This window comes from Camelus dromedarius, chromosome 2 (genome assembly GCF_036321535.1).
Source record: "Camelus dromedarius isolate mCamDro1 chromosome 2, mCamDro1.pat, whole genome shotgun sequence".
NCBI lineage: Eukaryota > Metazoa > Chordata > Mammalia > Artiodactyla > Camelidae > Camelus > Camelus dromedarius.
In genome coordinates, this window is record NC_087437.1 from 18,477,120 (window position 1) to 18,500,408 (window position 23,289).

The following is a 23,289-nucleotide window of genomic DNA, read 5'->3' on the forward strand; positions in this document are numbered from 1 at the left end:
GGGAAGAGTGGCCTCAGTGGTGGCCTGTCCACTGTCCTCCTGGATCATTTTCCTCTGGGCTCAGTTAAAACTTGGTCCTTTTTCACGTCATGTGTCCTGTTAGGTTTTCTTTCCAAGGATAAACCCAGCAAACCAGTAGAAACCCAGAGAGAGAAAGAGGCTAGGTTTTATGATGGAGAGTGCTTCTGGATTTAAAGTCCAGAGAGGGAAACTGTATTTAATTATGAGTTCCCAGCAATTTGGTATCTGCCTTGGTCTATTCAGTGAACGAGCATCTCCTGCATATTTGAGGAAATGCCTTTGACGGGCTTAAATCTCCTCCATTGTTGGGTCAATGGCATTCAGGGGCTTGCTGTCCTACAGCACTGCTGCAGGGATCCTGCCCCACAAGGCAGAATGGGGGAGCTGAGACCAGCACGCATGTGAGCAGGAGAGCACCCCAAGGAGGGAGTAGTGAGGGGTTGAGTTCTGTTGAGTTGTCATCTGTGAAGCAGCCAGTTTGCAGGCCACAAGCTCAGGAAGAACTCTGGAGAGCCTGGAGGGCTCTCTGTAGGAGGAGGGACTTGGGATGGACTTCAAAGGAGTTTGGTAACGACCAGATGTTTATTGAGTACTCTATGGGCCAGACACGAGGCCAAGCAAATAAATGTAGCTATCATGACTACTGTAAGGCATACGCTGCCACTGTCCCTACCTTTACAGTAGAGAAAACCAAGGCACAGAAGGCAAGAAACATGCCTAAGGAAGCAGCTGTGTGAGTTCATAGCTCAAGCTCCTTGGTGAAGAGTTCCAGGGAGGGGCTGGCCCCAGGCTGGGCAGGGAGCAGCCTACCTGCAGGACAACAAGGAGATGGGCTGGGGTAGGGGCGGGGACCAGCACAGTGGGGAGGAACCCAAACAGGGGTGCTGGAAAATGAGGTCTTAGAGCCCCCCTGGCGCTCCCACCATGCTGGACACCTGCCTGATCCCTTAGCCTCCTCCCTGGTCCTCAGGGCAGGAGCACTTGGCAGTACCAGACCTGTGTCCTCATTGGCAGACTCTGTCCCAGTTGGGATGGGTGCAGGGACGTGTCTGTTCCCAGTGACTAGTATTCACCCTGGGTACTTCTTAGGCCCTGACCTGCTCAGCTTCTCCTCTCACAGGGGCAGCAGTCTGGCCTTGAAGGCCTCCCTGACTCTGACACCACATCCCTGGCTCACTGCTGACCTGTTCTCAGTGCTTTTGGATCTGCTGCCTCTGGCCTGGCTGAGCCCTGCACCCTCCCACCACCCTGCCAGACACGAGAGGCTGTCTAGCCTGATGAGCTGGCCGCAGGCTCTGGAGCCACACTATGTGGTTTCAGCTCCTGGCACCACTGCTTTCCGGCTGGATGACCTTAGAAAAGGTATTTTACTTCTTTGTGTCTCAGTCTCTTCAACTATAAAATAGGGACAAAGTTATCTCTCACAGGGTTGTTAGGCAAATTCAAAGTTAATTTGATAAAAATCTTCCAACAGCACCAGACACATTGCGTAAATGAAGGGCTTCTATTATTTTTAACATGATCACTGTTGTAATCATCACAGCAGGTCATTTCTGCACACCTCCTCTGGGACTCAGTGCTGGGTCGTGCTTGGCTCAGCTCCAGGCTCCGTCAGGTGGCACTCACACACTAGCAAGTAAGACCCAAGTGTTAACAGTTGTGATATAGGAAGCATGTGGTACTTGGGGTTTGTGACTAAGGCCAAGGACATTTTGTCCCTGGCTTACTTCAAGCTTTGGCCCTTGGTTGGATCTCTGAATTCCTGTCTGATCATTTCTGCTCTGCTGCCAGCAGTCCAGGTGTAATCCTGGCAGAGGAGCTTGGATTTGATGGGGTAGAAAAGTAGGGGCTGATGTATTAAACTACCTGATGTTTACTGAGCATGCCCTATGGGCCAGACACCACGCCTAGCAAAAGATTGGCTAACAGAGTTCTCCAGAGAGAGCCAGGCAGGCTCCCCTGAAGGTCCGGAGCCCTTCCCATGGAACAGGCTGGCCAGGAGGTGGGATGTTTTGGAGGGAACCTAAGGAGCAGTGGGTTAGATCTGGGATGGCAAACAAGTTTCCTCTCTGGACCAGTCACCTGGTTCTGGCTGCCAAGGGTGCTGCATTGAAAAGGGTTCTAAGACTGAATAGGAAAGAGGACCATGATGGACTGATGTCCACCATGGCTCTGGGAATGGGAGGGACAGCACCCGTGCCACCTACTTACCATCTAGACCTGATGATGTTTAAGGTCCTGTACAGCAGAAAATGACACAACACAGTTCTTGCTAATGAAGTGAGCTGAATGCACTGGTGGCTTCCTGGAGGAGCTGGGTGAGGCAGTGACAGTTCTGGGTTTGGATTAGCAAAGATGGGAGACAAAAGGCTGGAGCAAAGTCTGGGGAGGGGAGAGTGGATCCTTAGAGATGCCAAGTGGCTGAGACCCCTGGCGGGGCTGCACACCATTTATGCCTAGCCTGCAAATCAGCAGCCCTAGGGAAGCTGCCCATTTCTGGGAATTGTGCAGAAGGGAAGGGCAGCTCCTGGAATGCAGAGCCATTTCCTCCACAGGGGTTGGGTCACTCCCCCAGTGTATCCTCATCCCCCTGAGCTGGGCACACCCAGACATCACACAGATGAGATTAGCTTCCCAGGGCTGATTCAGCTCAATGTTTGTAAAGTCCTTTCACTCTCCAAAGAGCTCCATTAGTGAATGTGCCCCCTTCTTCCAGCTTTATTTACCAAACAACTTGTAGTTCGACTGATGGGCGAGGGGGGGTCTTTAAAATGATTAGTATAGCAATAGAGAAGCAAAAAGCAGTGACCACTAAACCTTCAATTAAATTGGTATCATCTTTGGAGAGGCTTTGGGCTGACCACTAAGCATTTGCGTCTGTTACTATATTGGGTCCTCTGGGGTGCAGGGGCCCTTAGGGCTGTGGATGGGGCAGGCAAGGGACTCCAATCTCTGAAATGTACCACGTTGGAAGGAGACCAGTGACCCAACTACTTTGCATATTAGTACAGATATGACCTTACTGGGGGGACCTTCCAGTTTTTTCCCCCACTCAGGCCTTACACAGTCTTGAGGATCCTGTTCTGTTTTATAGACAGGGAAACAGGCCACTGGAAGTTAAGAAACTTACTCCAGGTCACACAAGGAGTCTGTATTAGAGACAAAGTGGGGGAGCTCAAGCACTCTGGCTGCAGAGTCCAAGGCTATTCTGACCCCACCCCCACCCCAAGCTGCCTCCCTGAAAACAGAGGGGACTTTGCGTAAGACTTCTCAGGAGGTATCAGGACCTCCCTCGAAGCACATTTGAAAATTGCTGGGTGAAAAGGTTATTCTGGGGTAATGGGTCCACCTAGCACCCCACATCCTGGGGGCATGAGCCTGCCCCTGTTAGAAGGGTGGGTGTCACTCCCTGCTTCTTGGCCCAAGGGAGGGCTGGGTGGGTGGAAGGCTGCTTTGGGCAGCATCAAGTAGTCTGTCAGTGAATACGCCCTGAGGCTCCCACATGTTGGGCCCTGCCTGGCCCTGTGAGAGGCAAGGGAATGAGGAGACATGGCTTTTGTCCTCGTGGAACTTCCAAGTTGCTGGGGGAGGTGAATCTGCCATTCAGGAAACAACTCCAGACCAGGCAAGGTGATGCTGACCGTGGGGAAAGAAAGGGAACGAGAAACCAGGCAGCCAAAAAGCTTATTTCTCAACGGGAAGATGCCTAAAGTTTTCGTATACACGTTATTAAAATCTTCGAGACAGGGATATTTGCCTTTTAGGAAGACGTTTCCAGTATGAGCAGGGGTTTGGGTTGCCGTGAACTGGGAGGGGCCTGGGAGCCGTGGTTGCCATGGGAACCAGCACTTGGCTGCTTTCGCCGCCCTGTGGCTTCTGTTCCAAAAGTTGGTTTCTGAGTGGAGCGGGCTGCCTGGAACCTCAGAGCCATTTCCCATGGAAACAATGTTCTAAATGATGGGTGACATTCCCACACAGGCTTATTTAGTCCGACTGCAAGGGAGCTGAGGTGGCAATGGGGCTTCTTATGGAGGAGGGAAAGGAGGCTGGGCATCGTAGAGCCTCAGAGTGGAGGGAGGGAGGGAGACTGTGGGTCCATCCCTTCTGGGAACAAAGTAAACGAGGCGAGAAAACAAGCATTTGAGCACCTTCTTTTTCTCTAAGCTGGGCACATCTCATACATTTTAATTGCATACTTGAAGTGATCCTGCACAGGATGATTCTCTAACCAACCCCATCTTGCAAATAAAAAACTGAGGCTGTGAACGGTAACTTGCCCAAGATCACCCAACTGGTCAGTAGGAGAGTATCAAGTGTGGAAATTTGGTGAGGAAACTTTAAAGACAGCCCCAGGTCCACCTTCTCCCACCCTCTCACCTCACAGGGGCCATCCATGACCCTCAAATGGTGAAGAGCCAGCATTCTGGAATGATCTCCAAGGTGCGGTCTATTTGAACAGACTGGGGAGGAGGGGGATGTTGTAAATGGGGCAGTATGCTCCTTAATCACCAACCAGCTTTTTATCCTGGGTGACTTCTGTCATCGCCTGGGGTGACTTTTAAAAAAACTTTCTCCACACCACGTGAGACCAGCCGATTTTGTAGGAGGGTGGTGCACGCCCCTTGGCATTTTGACTGCCCTGCCTGTTTACAAAGACATCATTTAGTCTGGGATTATTTCAGGGGAGGCTGAAGACTGGAAAAACACCCATCCAGAGAAGATTGCTGAAAGTCCTTATGGACTGAGGGGTTTTCTGGGCTCATTATCCCACCCTCGCAAACCTCCTTTTCCTCCTGGGTTCACGCTTGCTTCCAGTAGGGGTCTTATCTTTGTGATTGGTCTGACTGGGGAGAAAAGGGGAGACAGTCCCAACCCTTGGCCGGGAGAGCTGCTCCCAAGCCCTCTGCATGGGGAGGCCAGCGCTGTGGCTAGTGGGTTGTCTGACAGTTGTTCAGAAAGGCCATTGTTGGGCCTCAGGTTCCTCTAGCTGGAGTCTGTCCTCGCTGGTGCTGTACCAGGCCTTGGTGATACAGGGAGGGACAAGATGTATGCCTGCCCTTTTGTGCACAGTTCGTGTAGAAGACTTCAAGGGTGATAGTGGCCTCTGCCCCAGGAGCAGCTGGGCACAGGGTAGAAGGGGATACGTCCCAGGGTAGGCAATGCCTGGGCCTGACCCATGGAGAGGTATGTGTGTGTAGAGGGCTCTGTGTGACCACGGGGCACCCTGGGGAGCACAGAGTTGGTTGGGGAAGTGAGTAGCGTGAGTAGTGCCCCTGCAGCATGGGTACCCTGGAGAGGTCAGCGGTGACAGCCAGTGACAGCCTTGAATGTCCAGTGAAGGGGACTGGACTTGACCCATCAGCTACAGGAAGCAGTAAAGGATTTTTCTCCATGAGGGGCACAGTCATTCTGACCCCTTGAATCTGTTCCATTAATCTGAATTGGGCGGGAGCCCTGACTGGCTCCCTGTGGTCTCTCAGGGCTCAACCCTGAAGCAGGGCGCTGTCAGAGGAAGGGGCCCCCCATCTGACCGTTTCCTGTCTGCTGCCTTGCTTGGCAAGCAGAGGGCAGTTTTTTTTTTATCAAATCCCCAGATGATTCTGCTGTGGGTGGTCTGAGCCCCGCCTCAAAAGTTGGATTCAGGTCCTCTGTCACATTAACATATTTCTTATCTGATTTTGAGAAGATCAAAAGAAACGATTTTCCTTCCCGATACCTTCCTACCCACTTAGTATTTTTTATTCATGTTGCTGCCAGCAGAAAATAGAAGGGAGCTTTAGTTTTTAATTTATATTTATTGTAATTGTTTTATTGAGGTAGCGTTGATTTACAATGTTATGTTAGCTTCAGGAGTACAACGTAGCGATTCAAAATTGTTATAGGTTATACTCCATTTTAAAGTTATTATAAAATATTGGCTGTATTCCCTGTGTTGTACATTATATCCTTGTAGCTTATTTATTTTTTACATTGTAGTTTATGTGTCTTTGGACGGGAGCTTTAAAAAGAGCCTCTTTGGGGAAGAGTATATAGCTCAAGTGGTAAAGGGCTTGCTTAGTATAAATGAGGTCCTGGGTTCAATCCCCAGTACCTCCTCTAAGAATAAATAAATAAATAAACCTAATTACCTCTCCCCTCTTCACAGGCAGACACATTCCCCCTGGCCCACTGTCACTGTCTACCCCAAGCCAGCAGTTAAGGAGGGACAATGAGGAGCTGACACAGTGCTCCCCTGACCTAAGAGGCAAAGAGGAGGGAACTGGCCCCTTCCCTCCTCTCCCCATTGCTGTCTCCTTCCAACTCCCTTCTGGCCCCTTTGGGCCACCAGCTCTGTTATGTGGGAGATCTCTGTTCAGTAAAGCCACAGGTTATCCCTACCATTATCCCCACCTAGGGAGAGGGGGGAACCAGATGCTGGGGCTTCAGCCGGCGCCTGGTCCTTCTCTCCTGCACCAGAGGGGCTTCAATCCCCACTTGAAGGAGGGGGAAATCACATGTTTTCAGGAGGCCCGAACATTTTATTTGGTGGGAACATTTGAATATTATTCAGCTTTTCCAATACACAAATATAATACATGCTTGTTGTAGAAAATTGAAAATTTGAGAAAGTGCCCCCAAATCTGCCCAAGAGACAGCTGCATGCCAATTTTCTCCAGGCCTAGAAACACACCTAGACATGTCGATTCATAGATGAGTAACCTCATGGAAGTGCTGTTTTCCAACCTGTTTTTTTTTCCCCATGTACATTAAAAGCTTTTTCTAGGTTAGTGGATAGCATCCTTTTCAATGACACATAGCATTGCATTGTATGGTGTCAACTGAAATAAATGCACAGCCTAAAAGTTGAGAGTTATGTTTTATTTGGCAGGAGGACTTGAGCCAGGATGACAGCCTCCCAGATCGCTCTCAGGGACTGCCCCGAAGAGGTAGGGGAGGAGCTAGGATGTACAGGAGCTTTACAACAAAGACCAGGTAGTTAGAACGTTAAAAGATTACTTGTTAACTGAAGGAAACCAGACATCTCAAGTTAAAGAATTTAGTGCTTTTCTATGTATGGGAGGGAGCAAACACTTGGGCTCATTGAATTCATTCCTTTGACAAGCACCTAGCTATCTAGGGCCAGTATCCTGTCCTTTCTTATTGGGTCCCCTCAGAGTGCACCATTGTGAGTGGCTGCAGAGGCTGGGCTGCAGGCTTGTCTTCACTGGAGGGTGGAGGCAGCTGCTGACTTGATGGCTTCAGCATTCTTTGTTTACTAATATGGTTTGCAATATTTTTCGTTCACAATGGATACTTTTTCAACTTCTTTCTCCCACGTCCCCAGTATTTAAGTTATTTCCATTTTCCCCCTGTTCTTAACATCTTTGTACACTTGTCTGATTATACCTTTAGAATACATTCTCACATGTGGAATAGCTTCGAGAGAGGATATGTGCATTTAAATCTTTATACATTTATGCAAGTCCTGTTTGGACAGATTTACACTCTCACCCACAGTATACAAAAGCGCCTACTTCCCCCACCCCTGCAGGGAAATCCTAAATGTCAACATCAAGCTTCAGTAACTGCAAAAGATTATGCAATGACTCCTGTCTGTAGCCCCATGCAAATTAGCGTGGCCACATAACCCACACTTGTGTCTAACACCCTTTCTGTTAAAATCTAGAATTGAGGACTCTTTCAGAGCTGAGAACAACTCTGAAAACCCAGCCCTTTAATCTGATAGGTATGGAAACTATGGCCTAGAGAGCTCAGTGGCCTTCACAAGCACCAGTGATAGACACAGGACACCCAGTTCGTCATTCTCCAGTCCGCTGAGCCCCTGCACAGGGCAGGGGCTGTCCTGTGCATAATAGGATGTTTAAATAAATGATTGAATAAATCATTTTAACAGTTATTGTCTCTGGGTGAGGGTCCGAGGGTAAGACTTTTATTTTCTTTTGCATTTCTTCATCCTCAAAACTATCTACGATTGGGAGTATTTGTTATTCTGTGAGAAGGGAGGACACCCCCACCACCGCAGCTTTGACTTCTCCCAAGCAGAGTTTGCAGTTAGCAGCTTAGGTCCCTGCCAACACCCTCACATTGTTCTTTAGGGGACTCTCCCTCGCATCCCCCACCAGTGTTTGGTGCTGTCAAGCTCCTCCTCCTGGCAGCTCTAGGCTTCCATCACGGTGACAGATCCTGATTTCACTCCTATTTTTCTGAGTGTTCCTTCCATGCTCCCTGCCTGCCTTTCCTCCTTGTCACTTTGTGATGCAGTTTCCAAAGGTCACTCTTCACTTTGCTGCCATTGCCTCTTCACAATCAGCCCTTATCTGTTCAGGCTCAACTGTTCTTCAGAATCCCAGTCCCACATTTCTAGCCCCCACTGAGTCACCTGAGCTCAACGTTTCTCAACCTTGACACTATTGACGTTTTAGAATGGATGACTATGTGTTGGTGTGGGGGGCGTTGTCCTGTGCATCGTAGGGTGTTTAGCAGCATCCTTGGCCTCTGCTGACTAGATATTGGTAGCACCCCCTTAGTTTTGGCAACCAAAAATATCTCCAGACATTGCAGATATACCTGGGGGACAAAATTGCCCCTGGTTGAGAACCACTGCCTTAGCTGGACTCACCTTCATCAAAATAAAACTTATCCCTGATCTTCCTCTTCCTTCTCCCCAACTAAAACAGGGGTTGACCAGATGTCAGGAGATTCTAGCACGACTTTCTGCATGATAAAGCACAAGGAGTCCAGAGAATGGAGCCAGAATCACAGAATTCTAAGAGTCAAAAGGACTCAGAGGCCCTGAGCTCAGGTGTGCTAAGCTGTTGAGGCCCTCTTTCCCTTTAAGCTCAGATAGCCTCCAACTCTTTCCAGTACAGCAGTCCAATGACCAGAGTTGATGTAGAAGTGAAACTTTGTGCTCTCCCTGCTCAGACTAACACCCACGTGTCTACTTGTACAGGTATAGGATGGAATTTAGTGGTGGAAAACCTTCTTTGACCTGACTTTTGGCTGGTTAAAGACCATGTGGTGTCTAGTAGTATCATGTCCCTGACACTTGGCCTGGCACATGGCTGGTTTTCAGTAAATGACTGAATAAATCATTTTAACAGTGAATGTCTCTGGGTGAGGGCCCAGGAGTAACATTTTTATTTTCTTTTACATTTCTTCATCTTCAAAACTTCCTACAATTAGAAGTATTTGTTATTCTATAAGAAAGAAGGAAAGCCCATAAATATTTTCCCTTAAGTCAGAGAGGAAAAAGCCCTCACCTCATTCCACGTGTCTTGCCTCCGCAGGTCTGAGCCACCAGCAACATGGCCACCAGTGCCGTCCCCAGTGACAACCTCCCCACATACAAGCTGGTGGTGGTGGGGGATGGGGGCGTGGGCAAGAGCGCCCTCACCATCCAGTTTTTCCAGAAGATCTTTGTGCCTGACTACGACCCCACCATCGAAGACTCCTACCTGAAACATACTGAGATTGACAATCAGTGGGCCATCTTGGACGGTGAGACTCGATGGCGGCCCTGCATGGGGGTGGGGCATGCTGGTTTCTTTCGTGTTGCCATCATGGGATGGTTGGTGAAGGGCCGGGTATGTTTTCCAGGGTGAATTATGAACAGCTTTGTGGAAACCAAAGTGTGTTATTCAACAAAGAGGCAGCGCTAGAATCATGCCAGCTCAGTGATGTCACGTTTGTTATTTCTCGCTGATCAGAAGCTCTGATTAACACTTACAGATGTCTCTAGTTAATTAAAAGGAGGAAAATCAATTTTTTCTTCATAAGCATAGTTTATTTGGTAATTATCTCTGGGAGTGGTGGGTAGAGGAGGATCTTCCATCTGACATCGTGTTTCTAGTTTAGTCTAAATTGGTCCAGATTAGCAGTTCTAAAACTGAGGAGCCAGGCCAACAGCAGCAGCAGGGAACTTATCAGAAATGAAAACTTTCAGGCCCTACTGATTCAGAAATTCTGAGGGTGGGGCCCAGCAATCTGTGTTTTAACAAGCCCTCCAGGTGATGCTGAAGTTAGAGGACCATTGTTCTAGATTCTTACTGACTATTTATACTGTCTGAGTCTCAGACCAAAGAGCCATTAATCATAGAATGTCATTCTAGAAGGGGAGCTTTGAAAACCACTCAGATTGCAAGTTCTCTATCAGATATGTGATTTGCAAATATTTTTTTTTACCATGCTTTGGCTTGTTTTTCATTCTCTTAACAGTGTCTTTCAAACACAAGAGTTTCTAATTGTGATGAATTTCAGTTTATCAGTTTGTTCTTTTATGCATTATGCTTCTGGTGTTGTGTCTAAGAAATCTTTGCCTAACCCAAGGCCACAAAGGTTTTCTCGTGTTTTCTTCTAGTTTAATGGTTTTTAGGTTTTACATTTAGGTTTATTATCTACCCTGAATTAATTTCTGTATATGGTGTGAGATATGAGACAAAGTTCATTTTTTTTTTGATATATGGATATTCAGTTGTCTGAGCATTACTTGTTGAAAAGATTGCACTTTCCCCACTGAACCGCTTTTTTCGTACTTTTGATGAAAATTGGTTGTCCATATATTCTGTTTGTTTGATCTACTGCCCTATCTTAACACCAATAGTACACTGTCTTGATAACTGTAGCTTTATAATAAGTCTTGAAATCAGGTACTGTTAAATCTCCAGCTTCATTCTTTCTCAAAGTTGTTTTGGCTAGCCCAGGTCATTTGCATTTCCATATGAATTTTAGAATCAGTTATGTTCTAAAATTCTAGATTTTGATTGAGATTGTGTTGAATCTGTGGATCAGTTTGAGGAGAATTGATTCCTAACAATGTTGAGCCTTCCAACCCATGAATGTGGTATCTCTTTTTTTATTTATTTAAGTCTTCTTTAATTCTCTCATCAATTGTTTTGTAATTTTGAGTGCATAGGCCTTTTACATATTTTATCAGATTTATACCTACCTCTGTACTATAAATGATGTTGGTTTTTTATTTTCAGTTTTCAATTGTTTATTGCTAAATATAGAAATACAATAGAATTTTATATATTGTAACCCACATCCTTGCTAATTACTTATTCGTTCTAGTGGCTTTTTTGTAGATTCTATTGCATTTTCTACAGAGATGATTGTGTCTATGAGTAAAGATAGTTTTACTTCTTCCTTACCAATCTGGATGGCTTCTATTTATTTTTCTTGTCTTATTTCTGTGACTTAAACACATACTTGTCTTGTTCTTGCTCTTAGGGTGAAAGCTTTTAGTCTCTCAGCATTAAGTGTGATGTTAGCCATAAGGTTTTTATAGATAACCTTTATCAGGTTGAGGAAATACTTTTCTGTTCCTAGTTGCTGAGAGTTTTTATCAGGAGAGGATGCTGGATTTTTGTCAAATGTGTTTTCTGTATCTATTGAGATAATCGTATAGGCTTTCTTTTTAATCTTTAATATGGTAAATTACATTGATTAAATTTTCCAGTGTTAAGCCAAAATTGTATTCCTGGGATAAACCCCACTTGATCATGGTATGTTGGCTTCTTGTATATTATTGGCTTTGATTTGCTAAAATTTTGTTTAGAATTGTTGCGTCTATATTCTTGAGAGGTATCGGTCTGTAGTTTTCTTGTAATGTATGAGTAATGCTGGCTTTATAGAATGACTTGAGATGCGCTCAAGTATGCGCTCTTCTTCAATTTTCTGGAAGAGTTTGAACAATATTGATATTATTTCTTCCTTATATGCTTAGTAGAGTTCATCTATGAAGACATCTGGGCATGGAGTTTTCTTTGTGGGAAGATTTTTAACTACAGATTTAATTTCTTTAATAGATATAGGGCTATTCAGGTTATCTACTCTCCAGTAAGCTTTTGTAGTTTGTGTCTTTCAAAAGCTTGATCAATTCATCAAAGTTAACAAAAGTATTGACGTCAAGTTGTTCTTAATATTCTCTTATTATCCTTTTCATATCTGTAGAATTCATAATGATGTTACCTCTCACATTTCCAATATTAGTAATTTATGTCATCTTTTTTCCTAATCCTGGCTAGAGATTTATCAACGTCATTGATTTTCACAAAGAACCAGCTTTTGAGTCCATTGACTTTTCCCATTTGATCCTATTGATTTCTACTCTAATGTTTATTATTTCCTTTTGCCTGCCTACTTTGGATTTAATTTTCTCTGCTTTTTCTAGCTTCTTAAAGTGGAAGCTGATGTCATTGATTTGAACATTTCATCTTTTAATAATAAGATGTTCATTTTGGTGCTATAATTTCCCCCAACTACTTATTTAGCTCTGTCCCACAAATTATAATATGTTGTGGTTTCATTTTTATTTGGTTAAAAATACTTTTTAATTTCTCTTTTGATATCTTCTTTGCTCCATCGGTTATTTAGAGGTATATTATTTATTTTCAACTATTTAGGAATTTTCCAGAGATCTTTCTGGGATTGATTTCTATTTTAATTTCATTGTGTCAGAGAACATACAGTATAATTTGAATTCTTTTAAATTTATTGAGGCTTGTTTTATGACTCAGGATATGGTCTATCTTGGTAAATAGTCCATGTGCACATGAAAAGAATGTGTATCCTGCTGTTGCTGGGTGGGGTGTTCTATGAATGTCAGTTAGATCAAGTTGGTAGATAATGTTCTCCAAGTCTTCTATAGCCTTATTGATTTTCTGTCTACTTGTTCTGTCAGTTATTGAGAGAGGTCTGTTGAATTTCAGAGTATGATTATGGATATACCTATATTTTTTTCCTTTTAGTTCGATCAGTTTTTGCTACGTGTATTTTGGCACTCTGTTGTGAAGTGCATAAATCTTTAAGAGGGAAACATCCTCTTGATAAATTGACCCTTTTATTATTATAAAATGACGTTCCTCATCCCTGGGTTTCTCATCCCAGTTCTGTGGCCTGGAAGCTCTCCCAGGGCAGTCAGCTAGGCATTCAGATGCCCTCCTCTCTTGTATCCCATCTCTTAGGGGTCACTGTCCTTTGTTGCCTGATGTCCAGTGTCTTGAAATCCAGTTTCATATATGTTGTTCGTTTTTTGGTTGTTTCCAGTGACAAGATAGATCTGGTCCCTGATACTCCATCTTGGCTGGAACCAGAACCAAATCATCACTCTGAAAAAAGAGAACAACTTTGTGTAAATACTAAAAAACACTGACTTGTACACTTTACAAGGGAAAGCATTATGGCATTTGAATTACATCTTAATTTTTTAAAGTGCCATCCTTCAGGGCTTGTAAAAAAAAAAGCATCATCCTTCAGGGCTTGTCTGCAGCCCTGGAACTTGGAAGAGTTCCACCAGGTACCAAGCACATTCCCACTTCAGGAATTTGTATTTGGTGTTTTTTCTGCCGAGCACATTCTTCCTGCAGAAATACAGTCTCTTTTGTTTCAGTCTCCATTCAGGTGTCCTTTTGTCTGAGATGTCTTCCCTCCACTAGTACCCACTCCGCCCCTGTCACTTCTGTCCCTCTGCCCAACTCTTTGTCTTTACTCTACGTTTTACTGTTGAACATAAATTTATATGTGTTCAGTGTGTTTTATTTGTTTGAGTGGTTGTCACTCCCCACTAAAATATAAATTTATGAGAGCAGAGACTTTATTTTATTTACTGCCCTATCATCAGCATCTAGAATACTGCTGGGCTCACAGTAGGTCCTCAGTACATGTCTGTGGAATGAATGAATAAGTGAGTCCTGAACTGTATATGTGCAACCACAGCTTTGATGTGCTCACTATATTATTTGCTAACTCACGTCAAAATATGCATAACAATTAAAGTTAAAAACTTAACGTTTACTCACTTTCTAAAATCATCTCATGCATGCACTATAAGATAAACTGAGTTACAGAAATATAGACAGTTTCTTTACTGCAGGCCTTGAAAGAACCTTCAATATACAAACAGCTGTTGGAAATATATTAAAAGGATATATGATCCTTAGGGTTTCTCAAAGGACCATTTTTGCACATCATTCTGAGCTATTTCTATAGAAAACATTCTGAAAAACACTGCATAATGCATGTAAGAGAGTATCATCATGCCTGGTACATCGCTGGAGCTCAGTAAGTATTCTTTCTCTCTACATCCATGTTAACCTCTCTAACTTTTTAAAAGTAACTTTGGGTATTAGAGTATCCAAACTTGTTTCTAAAAAGAAGTTTTTTTTTTTTTCCTTAAGTGGTGTTAGGAAGATTTAGGGGTAACGCTGATCACCGTGGAGGCAGGGAGGGGAGCCTGGCCTTGGCACCACTTTATAAGCGCGAATCTGCAGAGCTTGTGTTCTGAAGCTCCCGGGCTCCCCCGAGGTGCTGCGCCTCTGAACCTGCCACCAGAATCAGGCCTGATTTAGGGCATCACCCTTCCAGGCCCACCTCGGGAGTAGATGCTGGATTCCCAGATTAGCACACTTCCCCACTCAGTTAGGTCTTGTATTAAGAAAAGGAAGACTTAGAGCATTATAGCTAAATACTAATTAGCTGGCATTTAAAAAGATGTCCCATATTTGGGGAACTTTAATCAAAGGCTGGTTGTATTTAGGCTTGGGTGTAACTCTGACCCCTACTGGGGCTGAACTCCTCTGGGGTGGTTTGCAGCCCTGGGATGGACGGGACTTTCCCTGACATCTGGCTTCTCTGGAGGCCGCAGCATCCTGGGCGAGGTGCTAAGCCTGGGACGCCTGCCAAGTGCTCTGAACTCTGGGGTTTCTCTTCTTCCAAACTCAGAAAGAACAAATACATGGCAGCTTGATAATGATGATGAAGAGGAGGAAGCAATCACGATATGTGTTGGGCAGTTACCGTGTGGGAGGCCTGTACCTCTCTAGAAGTAAAGCTCAGAGTTTCACACAGCTAGCAGTGATTTCAGCTCCCTTGTCTTCTGTACTCTCCATGGGTCTGGCCGGTTGGGAAGACCTTCTCCCTCCTTGTGCAGTGATCCCTGTGCCTCTGAGGATGGAGTTGAAATCCCAGGGAGGAGTGGGTGTGGCCTGGATTAGCAGGATCAACGACACAGTCCCCTGTCCCTCTGGCTTCTCACCCGAGGTCTTCAGGAGGCCAGGGGCTCCAGTTCTGGGCTGAATCTCAGAGCAGAGATGCTTAAGCTTGCTCAAGGAGGCCTTTTCTGTGCACATGAGCACACAGATATCTGCTCCAGTCTCTGCTTTCACTTGTTTCGTCTTGGAGTTCTTGCATGCCTGTTTTTTTCTGTAAGCTTGAGCCAGAAGGCTCCTGAGCTCCATGGTATCAGCCCCCTCACTCTACACCCGAGGAAACTGCAGTGCACGTGGAGAAGTGACTTGCCAGGGTCAGGCCCAGCTAGAGGTGGAGCCAGGCCCAGGCCTCCTGACTTGACCAAACACGGCCCCTCCTGTCAGCCTGCCTCCTCCTCTGGCCCAAGCCTCAGGCCTGCAGGATAGGTTGACCAGGTCCTCTGCCCACTGACACCCTGGGCCTCCCCACTCCTATGGCTGCCAGCCGCACCCTCTGCCCAGCCGGTCTCTGCAAGCTTGCATCTTTCCTCCATCAACAGATGGACGCCGCTTCCCACCTAGGGACTCTCGGGTCCCGCTCTGCAGCCACTCTATGCCCCGTAAGGGCTCAGTCTCTGCAAAGAGCAAAAGCCTTTGCTCCCCTCCTGCACCCTCAGAAGCTGGGATGTTTCCACCCTGGCTTCTGCCCAAATGGCAGACACAAGTGCTGTTGTCTTCACAGAGGGGCCTGGACTGGCTTTTCCCCGAACTTGAATCCACATTCTCTCTGGGGAAGAGGAGTGGAGAGGGACTCAGGGAGGGCAGCGAGAGGACAGGAACACTTACTGAGAGTTCTTCTCTGAGCTGGGGGCTTCACACGGTGGGCTGTATGCTCAGCAGCCCTTAGGCCAACTTCAGAGTAGGCCCTTTCCCGTGGCCCCAAAGAGGGGGTGCAGGCAAGCTGGCCAGCCTCTCTCCCGTCCTTCCCTTTTCCTGCAGACAGTGACATGGGAGGAGTTTCCCTCTTTCTTTTCCTTTATGAGGGAGTGTGGCCTCTGGCCTGACAATATGCAACCCAGCCCCTGAAGCCTCTGCCTGACCTTTTATCTTGGTCCCAGCAGCCATCGCTGCTTGAGTGCTTCCAGTAACGGGGAGCTCACTGATCTCCAAGGTGCCTGGGGCAGTGCTGGCCTGTGCAAAGCCCGTCCTTACACTGAGACCAGCTCTGCCTCCCAGACCCACTTTTCCTACTGCCCCTCTGCCCTCAGCAATGTTAGAGGTTACTGCTAACTTTTCTCGAAGGCCAGACCCTGTGCTAAGGGCTTCACAGGGATTGTTCTCTTTCATCCTTGTAGCAGTTCTGCTCAGTGGAGATCAGTGTCTTCCCTCTGCAGGTGAGTACGGCTGCTCCTCAGCTGGTACGTACCAGTGTTACTGGACTGGGGCTAAAATGGTGAGATACTTCTGTGCCACTGGAAAATTGCTGCCTCACTGCCACCCTGTCCCCCCAAGAGCCCTGCCCCAAGAACCCAGCCCTCCTGCTCCCACACCTGTCCAGCAGCCCTTGGATTGGTCAGGCCCCTGCAGGCGTGGGAACTAAGACTCAGAGAGGTGAAATAACATATCCAAGGTCACACAGCTGAGTAACACTCCAGTCCCTCTCATCCCAAAGCCGAGGATATCTTGCTCTGTGCTCACCTTGGTCCACTAGCCAGCCTGGGAGCTGAGGGAGCGGCCATCGGCCAGTGATCTGGAGTCAGCTCAGCAGGGCTGAGTAATGAAAGTACCAGTGCATCATGCACCCTCCAAAGTCACAACACAGCCGGGGTCATCCTGAGCTTGTCGGCACCCTAAACTGCCCGTGGCTTTCTTCTTACTCACTCTGCTGACAACCAGGTCCTATACTTCTGCAGTTAATTTTGGGTTTTGCCCTGATTTCAGCCCAGTCAGTAGGTTTGCAGTCTCACCTGTCTGTCCTTGTGTTGGGTGATGCTACCAGCTCCAGGCCCCAGGTCCAAGTGACTAGGGGTGTCTCTGGACCGAGACCACGTGCCCTCATTCGTGGGGTCTGTGTCCCAAATGGGATATAGCCTCATCATTATTGCAAAGAATAAGTGAAACATTATAACTTGTAAGCTCCTTGAGGAGAGAGGCTTTGTCCATCATTGTATCTTTGGTGCCAGCGGCTTAGTTACTGTTCTTGAGTGAGTGAGGGAATCCAGCACCATGTGAAGCTTAGCAGAGTCAGCCTCAGCAGATGATCTTGTTGTTAGGATTGTTCTAATATGATTTATATTACTATTTAGGAGGGTGGCTTGGTGCTTTCAAGATTAGGTCCCATCAGCAGGATGGGTATAGCTCAGTGATCGAGCACATGCTTAGCATGCACAAGGTCCTGGGTTCAATCCCCAGTTCCTCCGTTAAAAAAAAGAAAAAAAAAAAGAGGTCCTGTTGCCTGTGCAGATGAGCCGTTGACCCATCTGCCCCACCTGGGGACGTCCAGAGTAGGCTTGACCCTGGACTTGGAGCTGTCACCCCTCCCCTCCAGTGATGTGTGGATTGGTCCCCGAGATTTATGTATGTGGGTGTGTTCATTAGTTCATTCTGTAAATACTGTTGGGTACCTGGTTCTCTTTTGGGCCTTGAAGGTACAGCAGTTGTCAAAGTCAAGTCCCTGCTCTCATGAAGCTTCTGGTAGAATGGGGAGACAGAGCATAAACAACTACGTGATGTGTCAGGCAGTGATAACTGCTGTGAAGAAGAATACAGCAAGGTAGAGGAAACAGACGGGGAGGAAGAGGTTGCTATCTTATCTACACTGATCAGGGATAGCCTTCCTGGTAAGGTGATGTCAGAACAGAGACCTAAAGGACAAAGCTGTTTCTGTACCTGGGGGAAGAGAGTCTTGGCCAGAGAATCAGGTGCAAAGGCCCTGAGACAGGGGTGTGGGTGGTCTGTCTGGGGAACAGTTAGGGGGCCAAGGCGCAGAGGAAGTGAGAGAGTGGAAGTGAGATAGCTGGGGGCAGTCATCTTCTAGGGCCTTGGAGAGAAATAGGAAGTCATTGGAGGGTTTTGAACAGAGGAGGAAAGTGGTCTGACTGATGTTTAAAAGGGTCGCTCTGGCTGTGGTGTGGACCACAGGGGAACCAGGGCAGATCTAGGGAGACCAGATAAGAGGCTCCTGATGGTGACTAGGGCACCGGTAAAGGAGGTAGTGAGAAGGAGTTAGATCTTGGATGTATTTTAAGGAGAAAACAGCAGATTTTGTTGATGGAGTGTGTGGGAAGGGGTCGGGGTAAGAGAGAGAAGAGGCTTTGGCCTGGACAACTGGTAGAATAAAGTTCTGTTTATCAAGATGAGGAAGACTGGGAAAAGCAAGTCTAAGGGGAAAATCAAGAGTGTAATTCTGGACCCATTAAATATGGATGCTTTTCACACATACAGATAGAAGTCAAGCCAGCAGCTGGGTGTCTGAGTCTGGAGTCAGGGGAGATGTGCAGCCTGGAGTTGGAAATGTGGGAGTCACCGTGAAAAGCCATGAGACAAGAGCTCTCTGAGGAAGGGAACATGGTGAGAGAAGGGGTCCCAGCACAGAGCATGGGGACCCACCGGTGTTCAGAGGGTGACTAGGATCAGAGCAGGACCAGTCTCTGTGGTGGGAGAAGAGATCCCAACGCCGAGTGCAGAAGTCTCTTCAAAAGGGCAGGAGCCGTCGAGCACATCAGATGCTGGCCAGTGGCCTGTGGGATGAGGACTGCCAAGTCCCCGCTGATTTAGTGACTTGACAAGATCAGCTTTAATAGAGTGGTCTGATTACAGTGGGTTCGAGAGAGAGTGGAGGAGAGGAGGGAAGGGCAGGCAGTGAGGACAGACAAGTCAAGGAGCGTGGCTGTGAAGAGGACCAAAGAAATGGACAGTAGCTGGAAGATGTGAGGTCAAGGGGGGGAGGGTTTTTATTTTTAACTTTTGGGACTTTATTTTTATTTGCTTGTTTTTTAAGATGAGAGAAGTTTTGCCACATTTATATACTGATGGAAATGAACCAATAGAGAGAGAAATGGAAGCTGCAGGAGGAGGAGGGGACAAAATAGCAGCAGCGTCCTTGCACTGGTGATGGGGACAGAATCCAGGGCACAGCAGGAGGGGACGGGTCTTGGACAGAAGCAGACCCGGTCATCCACTGCAGAGAGGCAGGTGGAGCATGTGTCTCACAGAAGGGAGGTGCAGTTTTTTTCCTTCGTACAATTTTTCTTAATTGAGATATAATTCACATGTACAATCTCCCCCTCTTTTTAAAAAAAAAATTTTTAATAGAGGTACTGGGGATTGAACCCAGGACTTCACGCATGCTAAGCACACACTCTACCACTGAGCTGTACCCTCCCCTCAAATTCCCTCCTTTTAAAGTGTACAGTTCAGGGGCTGATAGTACACACACAACGTTGTGCGATCACAAATTGCCTACTGAGTCACAAATCAGCAATTACTGGAATCACCACTGTCTAATCCTCTACATTTTCCTCACCCTCCAAAAAACTCACACCTGTTAGCAGTCATTCTGCCACTCTCCCCTCCACCCAGTCCCTGAACCACTCATCTGCTTTCTGCCTTTATGGATTTGCCTGGCCTGGACATTTCCTGTAAATGGACTCATATAATATGTGACCTTTGTGCCTGGCTTCTTTCACTTAGCACAGTGCTTTCAAGGTTCATCCATGTCGTAGCGTGTGTCAGGATGTCATTCCTTTTTATGTGTGAATCATATTCTAGTGCAGTTGATGCTTGAACAATGTTGGGGGTTGAGGATGCCGACCCCCACGCAGTCAAGAATCTGCATATAACTTTTGACCCTCTCAAAACGTAGCTACGGGTATCCTACTGTTGACTGAAGCCTTATCGATAACATAAAGGTGATTAACACAGATTTTGTGTGTTATGTGTATTATATACTGTGTTCTTTATAAAGAAAGCTATTGAAGAAAAAATGTTATTAAGCAAATCATAAGGAAGAGAAAATACATTCACTGGACTGTAGTGTATTTATCAATACCATAAATTTATGTCATCTTTTACAAGATGAATGGTCTGTCTGTTAGTGCCTACATCAATATTGTCTTATGGGATACAAGACACTGTAAATGTTATTATATGTGTTACTAACACTAGACATCAAAATGAAAGGACAATATGAAAAAGTAATTAATATTTATGCACAGGTACAATGATTCATTTGTCAGTAAGTGATGTGGTTGCTTCGTGGTAGCCCAGCCTATAAACTAATGAATGAATCATTAAAAGATTTTTATGATGTACAGTATTATAGTCATATTCACGGTACAGTATTGGAAACACTATTACATGTTTTTAAAAACCACTTTCTTGTGATGATAGACCGATACACATTTTCTCCAGTTACGAGAGAGAGAGAGGTGTGCTGTAGGGTAATTCTTTGAAAGCAAAGTTATGAAACAGTAAGAAAACGAACACATTATTAAATTTAAATATCACTCACTTTATGCCTAATGTAAGGAGAGTCCATTTGCATCAGTGCAAGTCTTGCACACAAGATTTCACACGTATATTTTTGTGTGGGTATTGAAAAAAGTCCCGTACAAATGGACCTGCAAGTTCAAACCTGTGCTGTTCAAGGGTCGGCTGTTTATGGAGAGGCCACATTGTGATTATCCAGTCATCAGTCAGTGGGCATTTGGGTTGTTTCCACTTTGGGCTGTTATGAATAATGCTGCTGTGGACATTCGTGTGCGAGTTTTTGTGCAGACGTGTGTTTTCACGTCTCTTGGGTCCATCCCTGGGAGTGGGATTGCCGGGCCGTGTGGTGTCTGTTTCACACTTTGGGAGCTGCCAGACAGCTCTCCCTCCCTCACCTGCGGTGTACGGGGCTTCCGCTGGCTCTGAAGCAGGTGGACTTGGAGGCTTGTGGAGTTTCTCGCCTGATGATCTGTTTCAGATCCAGAGCTGGGAGTGGAGGCTGGAGGCAGGGCGGTGGTGGGAGACGGTGGCCCTGGAGGGAAGTGACTGGGTACAGTGTGTTTAGATCTGTCGGGTGCTCTAAGGTTGCCCTGGGAGAGAGTGCTCAGGACTTTGAAGGAAGCCAGGCCAGCACAGCCGAGCTGTCTCCTCCTAGTTCCACGTGGCTGCCCAGGGGCAGGGGTGGAGGAGGTGGAGAATTTGGGGTAACCAGGTAGGGGTGGGAGTAGGAGGCATAGCCTCCGGGCCTTTGTCTTCCAGCTCTGCACACCTCAGATGTTCTGTCCTCACCCCCTCTCTTCACGGGCCTTGGGGACATTGCGGCTGAATCCCCACTCAGGGACAGGCCAGGACCCAGACACACTTGGGTTCAAATCGTGCCTCTGCTGGCCACTAGCTGTAGGAGCCTGAGCAGGTCACAAGCCTGCCCTGCCTCAGTTTCTTCCCGTGAAAAATGCTCCCCCTGCCCCAGGGGTTGTGAGGTGGAAATGGGGTCACTGGCCACTGCTTCCCTCCCTGTTCCTCCCCATTGCCAGGCCCTTCCCAGGCCCCCATCTGTCTCTTGAATGCTCCTGGGTTCCCGGTTACACAGGTGAGACCCCTTGCTGCTCCTTCCTGTTTCTTCTCTTCCATCCCTAAGAGTGACATTGTGGTGGGGGCAGGACCGGGCTTCTCTAAGTATCCCCCAAAACCACAGACCATCTCCCTGAAAGGATGTACACCCACACATGTAATGTGCATCCATCAAGTCAGGGGATCTGTGGGCCTCATGGAAACATATCCCAAGAGCGCCTCCCCCCAACCCCAGCTGCAGTAGTGTGACCTCGAGAACTAGCGTCCCCTTGGGCTGGTGGCCAGCACTTCTCCCCTGAAGTGTCTTGAAGTCAGCAAGTCAAGGCTGGGGCCGCTGCCAGAGGGAATCGCCAGAGAGCCAGCTGGCTCCGCCACGGGACCTTAGCCCCCTCCCCCTTAGAGAGTGCCCAGCGGCCTGGCTCCCTGCACTGGGCCAGCGCTCCCAGAAGGAGAAAGCATCCCTTTTTCTGGGACCAGTGCATGGTCAGTGCATCCTGCCCTCTGCCCAGCACCCAGCCTATCCCATCCACACCCTCACCTAGAAAAGGGAGCCCTCATTACTATTGATCCTCAGCTAGGTGGCATTTTTAAAATTTGAGTCTTTTCCTAGGAGGAGCACCGGCTTTGCTCCCTAACTGTCGTGTGAAATGGGCGCCGTCGCTCCTGCCTCCCATGATGGGCCTGTGGTTGGGAGCAGGTATAGAAAACACCAGGCATGGTCCTTGGAGGCATATTGTCTCTAGAAATGATCATCTCTCTTGTTTCATATTCCAGAACCCTTACTTCACCCTGATGGGTGAGTTACAGGACTTTAAAAGTCAGTTTTTAGTAGCTTCCCCTACAGCTGGCGTGGGCTGTCTGAACCCAGTAACTACATTTCCTGTAGCGTACGTGTGGTCTGTCCAGTCATTCTGCAAGTATTTGATAAACGCTTGTTGGGTGCTGAAGCTTTTGGGGGACCCAGGGAGTCAAAGCTAGACTCCCACCCTCTGGGGCTCCACCGCCTGGTGGGGAGCTGAGCTGGGCCTAGAGGCACAGGCTTGGAGGAACCCACCCACACCACGCACAATGGGAATGATTCAGAGATAAGGTCAGAGGCTAGGGAGCTCAGGAGAGGAGGGGGGCTACAGCCCTGCTGGAGGGCAGAGGGGAACCCCGGAGGAGAGGGCATTATAGTTGGAGGTCATGCCTTGGGCAAAGGCCTGGAACCAAGGCACAGCCCAGCCAGATATCCTCTGGTTGAAGCAAACAGCCTGGACGAGCTAAGGCAATTGAAGTGCCCTCCGCCACAGTGTGTGGCCTTGAGCAGATCCCTTTAACTCCCTGGGCCTCAGTTTTCTAATCTGTACTAGGGGTACAGTAATACCTTCCTTACGAGGCCGTAAAGAGGACAGCAAGGATGCGTGTGTATGAAGCCCCAGCACAGTGTGTGCTGCCAGTAGGAACACGGTGGGCAGGACTCCTTTTGGCCAAAGAGCTCAGACTGTATCCTGGGCTGCGAGCCAATGTCAGAGTCCCCAGACCCCTTGCCAGGGTTTGCCTCCCTCTGGGATCCCTGGTGGAGAAGGAAAGAAGGGAAAGGGAGGGGAGGAGGGCTCAGGAGGGACCCGGGCTGGTGCTGCCTCCACGCTGGCTGCCTGCCTGGGGCCCCATCCACGCCAGCATGCAGGCTTGGCTTCTGGAATCCACAAGATCCAAGAGCAGCCCGGGGTTTCCACTTAAGTCTGGCTGCCCTGTC

General features: G+C 47.3%; 1 protein-coding gene across 4 annotated transcripts in view; it reads left to right on the forward strand.

The window, feature by feature from the left end:
* Positions 1 to 23,289, forward strand: part of MRAS (muscle RAS oncogene homolog) — a 56,118-nt gene that overhangs the window by 15,990 nt on the left and 16,839 nt on the right. For 3 of the 4 annotated variants that reach the window (XM_064491520.1, XM_031442211.2, XM_064491512.1), the window contains exon 2: positions 9,312 to 9,522. In XM_064491520.1, the coding sequence (XP_064347590.1) occupies positions 9,330 to 9,522 (193 nt within the window). In that variant the 5' untranslated portion in view covers positions 9,312 to 9,329. Of the gene's footprint in view, positions 1 to 8,805; positions 8,825 to 9,311; positions 9,523 to 23,289 lie in introns of those variants that run through there. The other variant, XM_064491527.1, reaches the window with a different exon arrangement.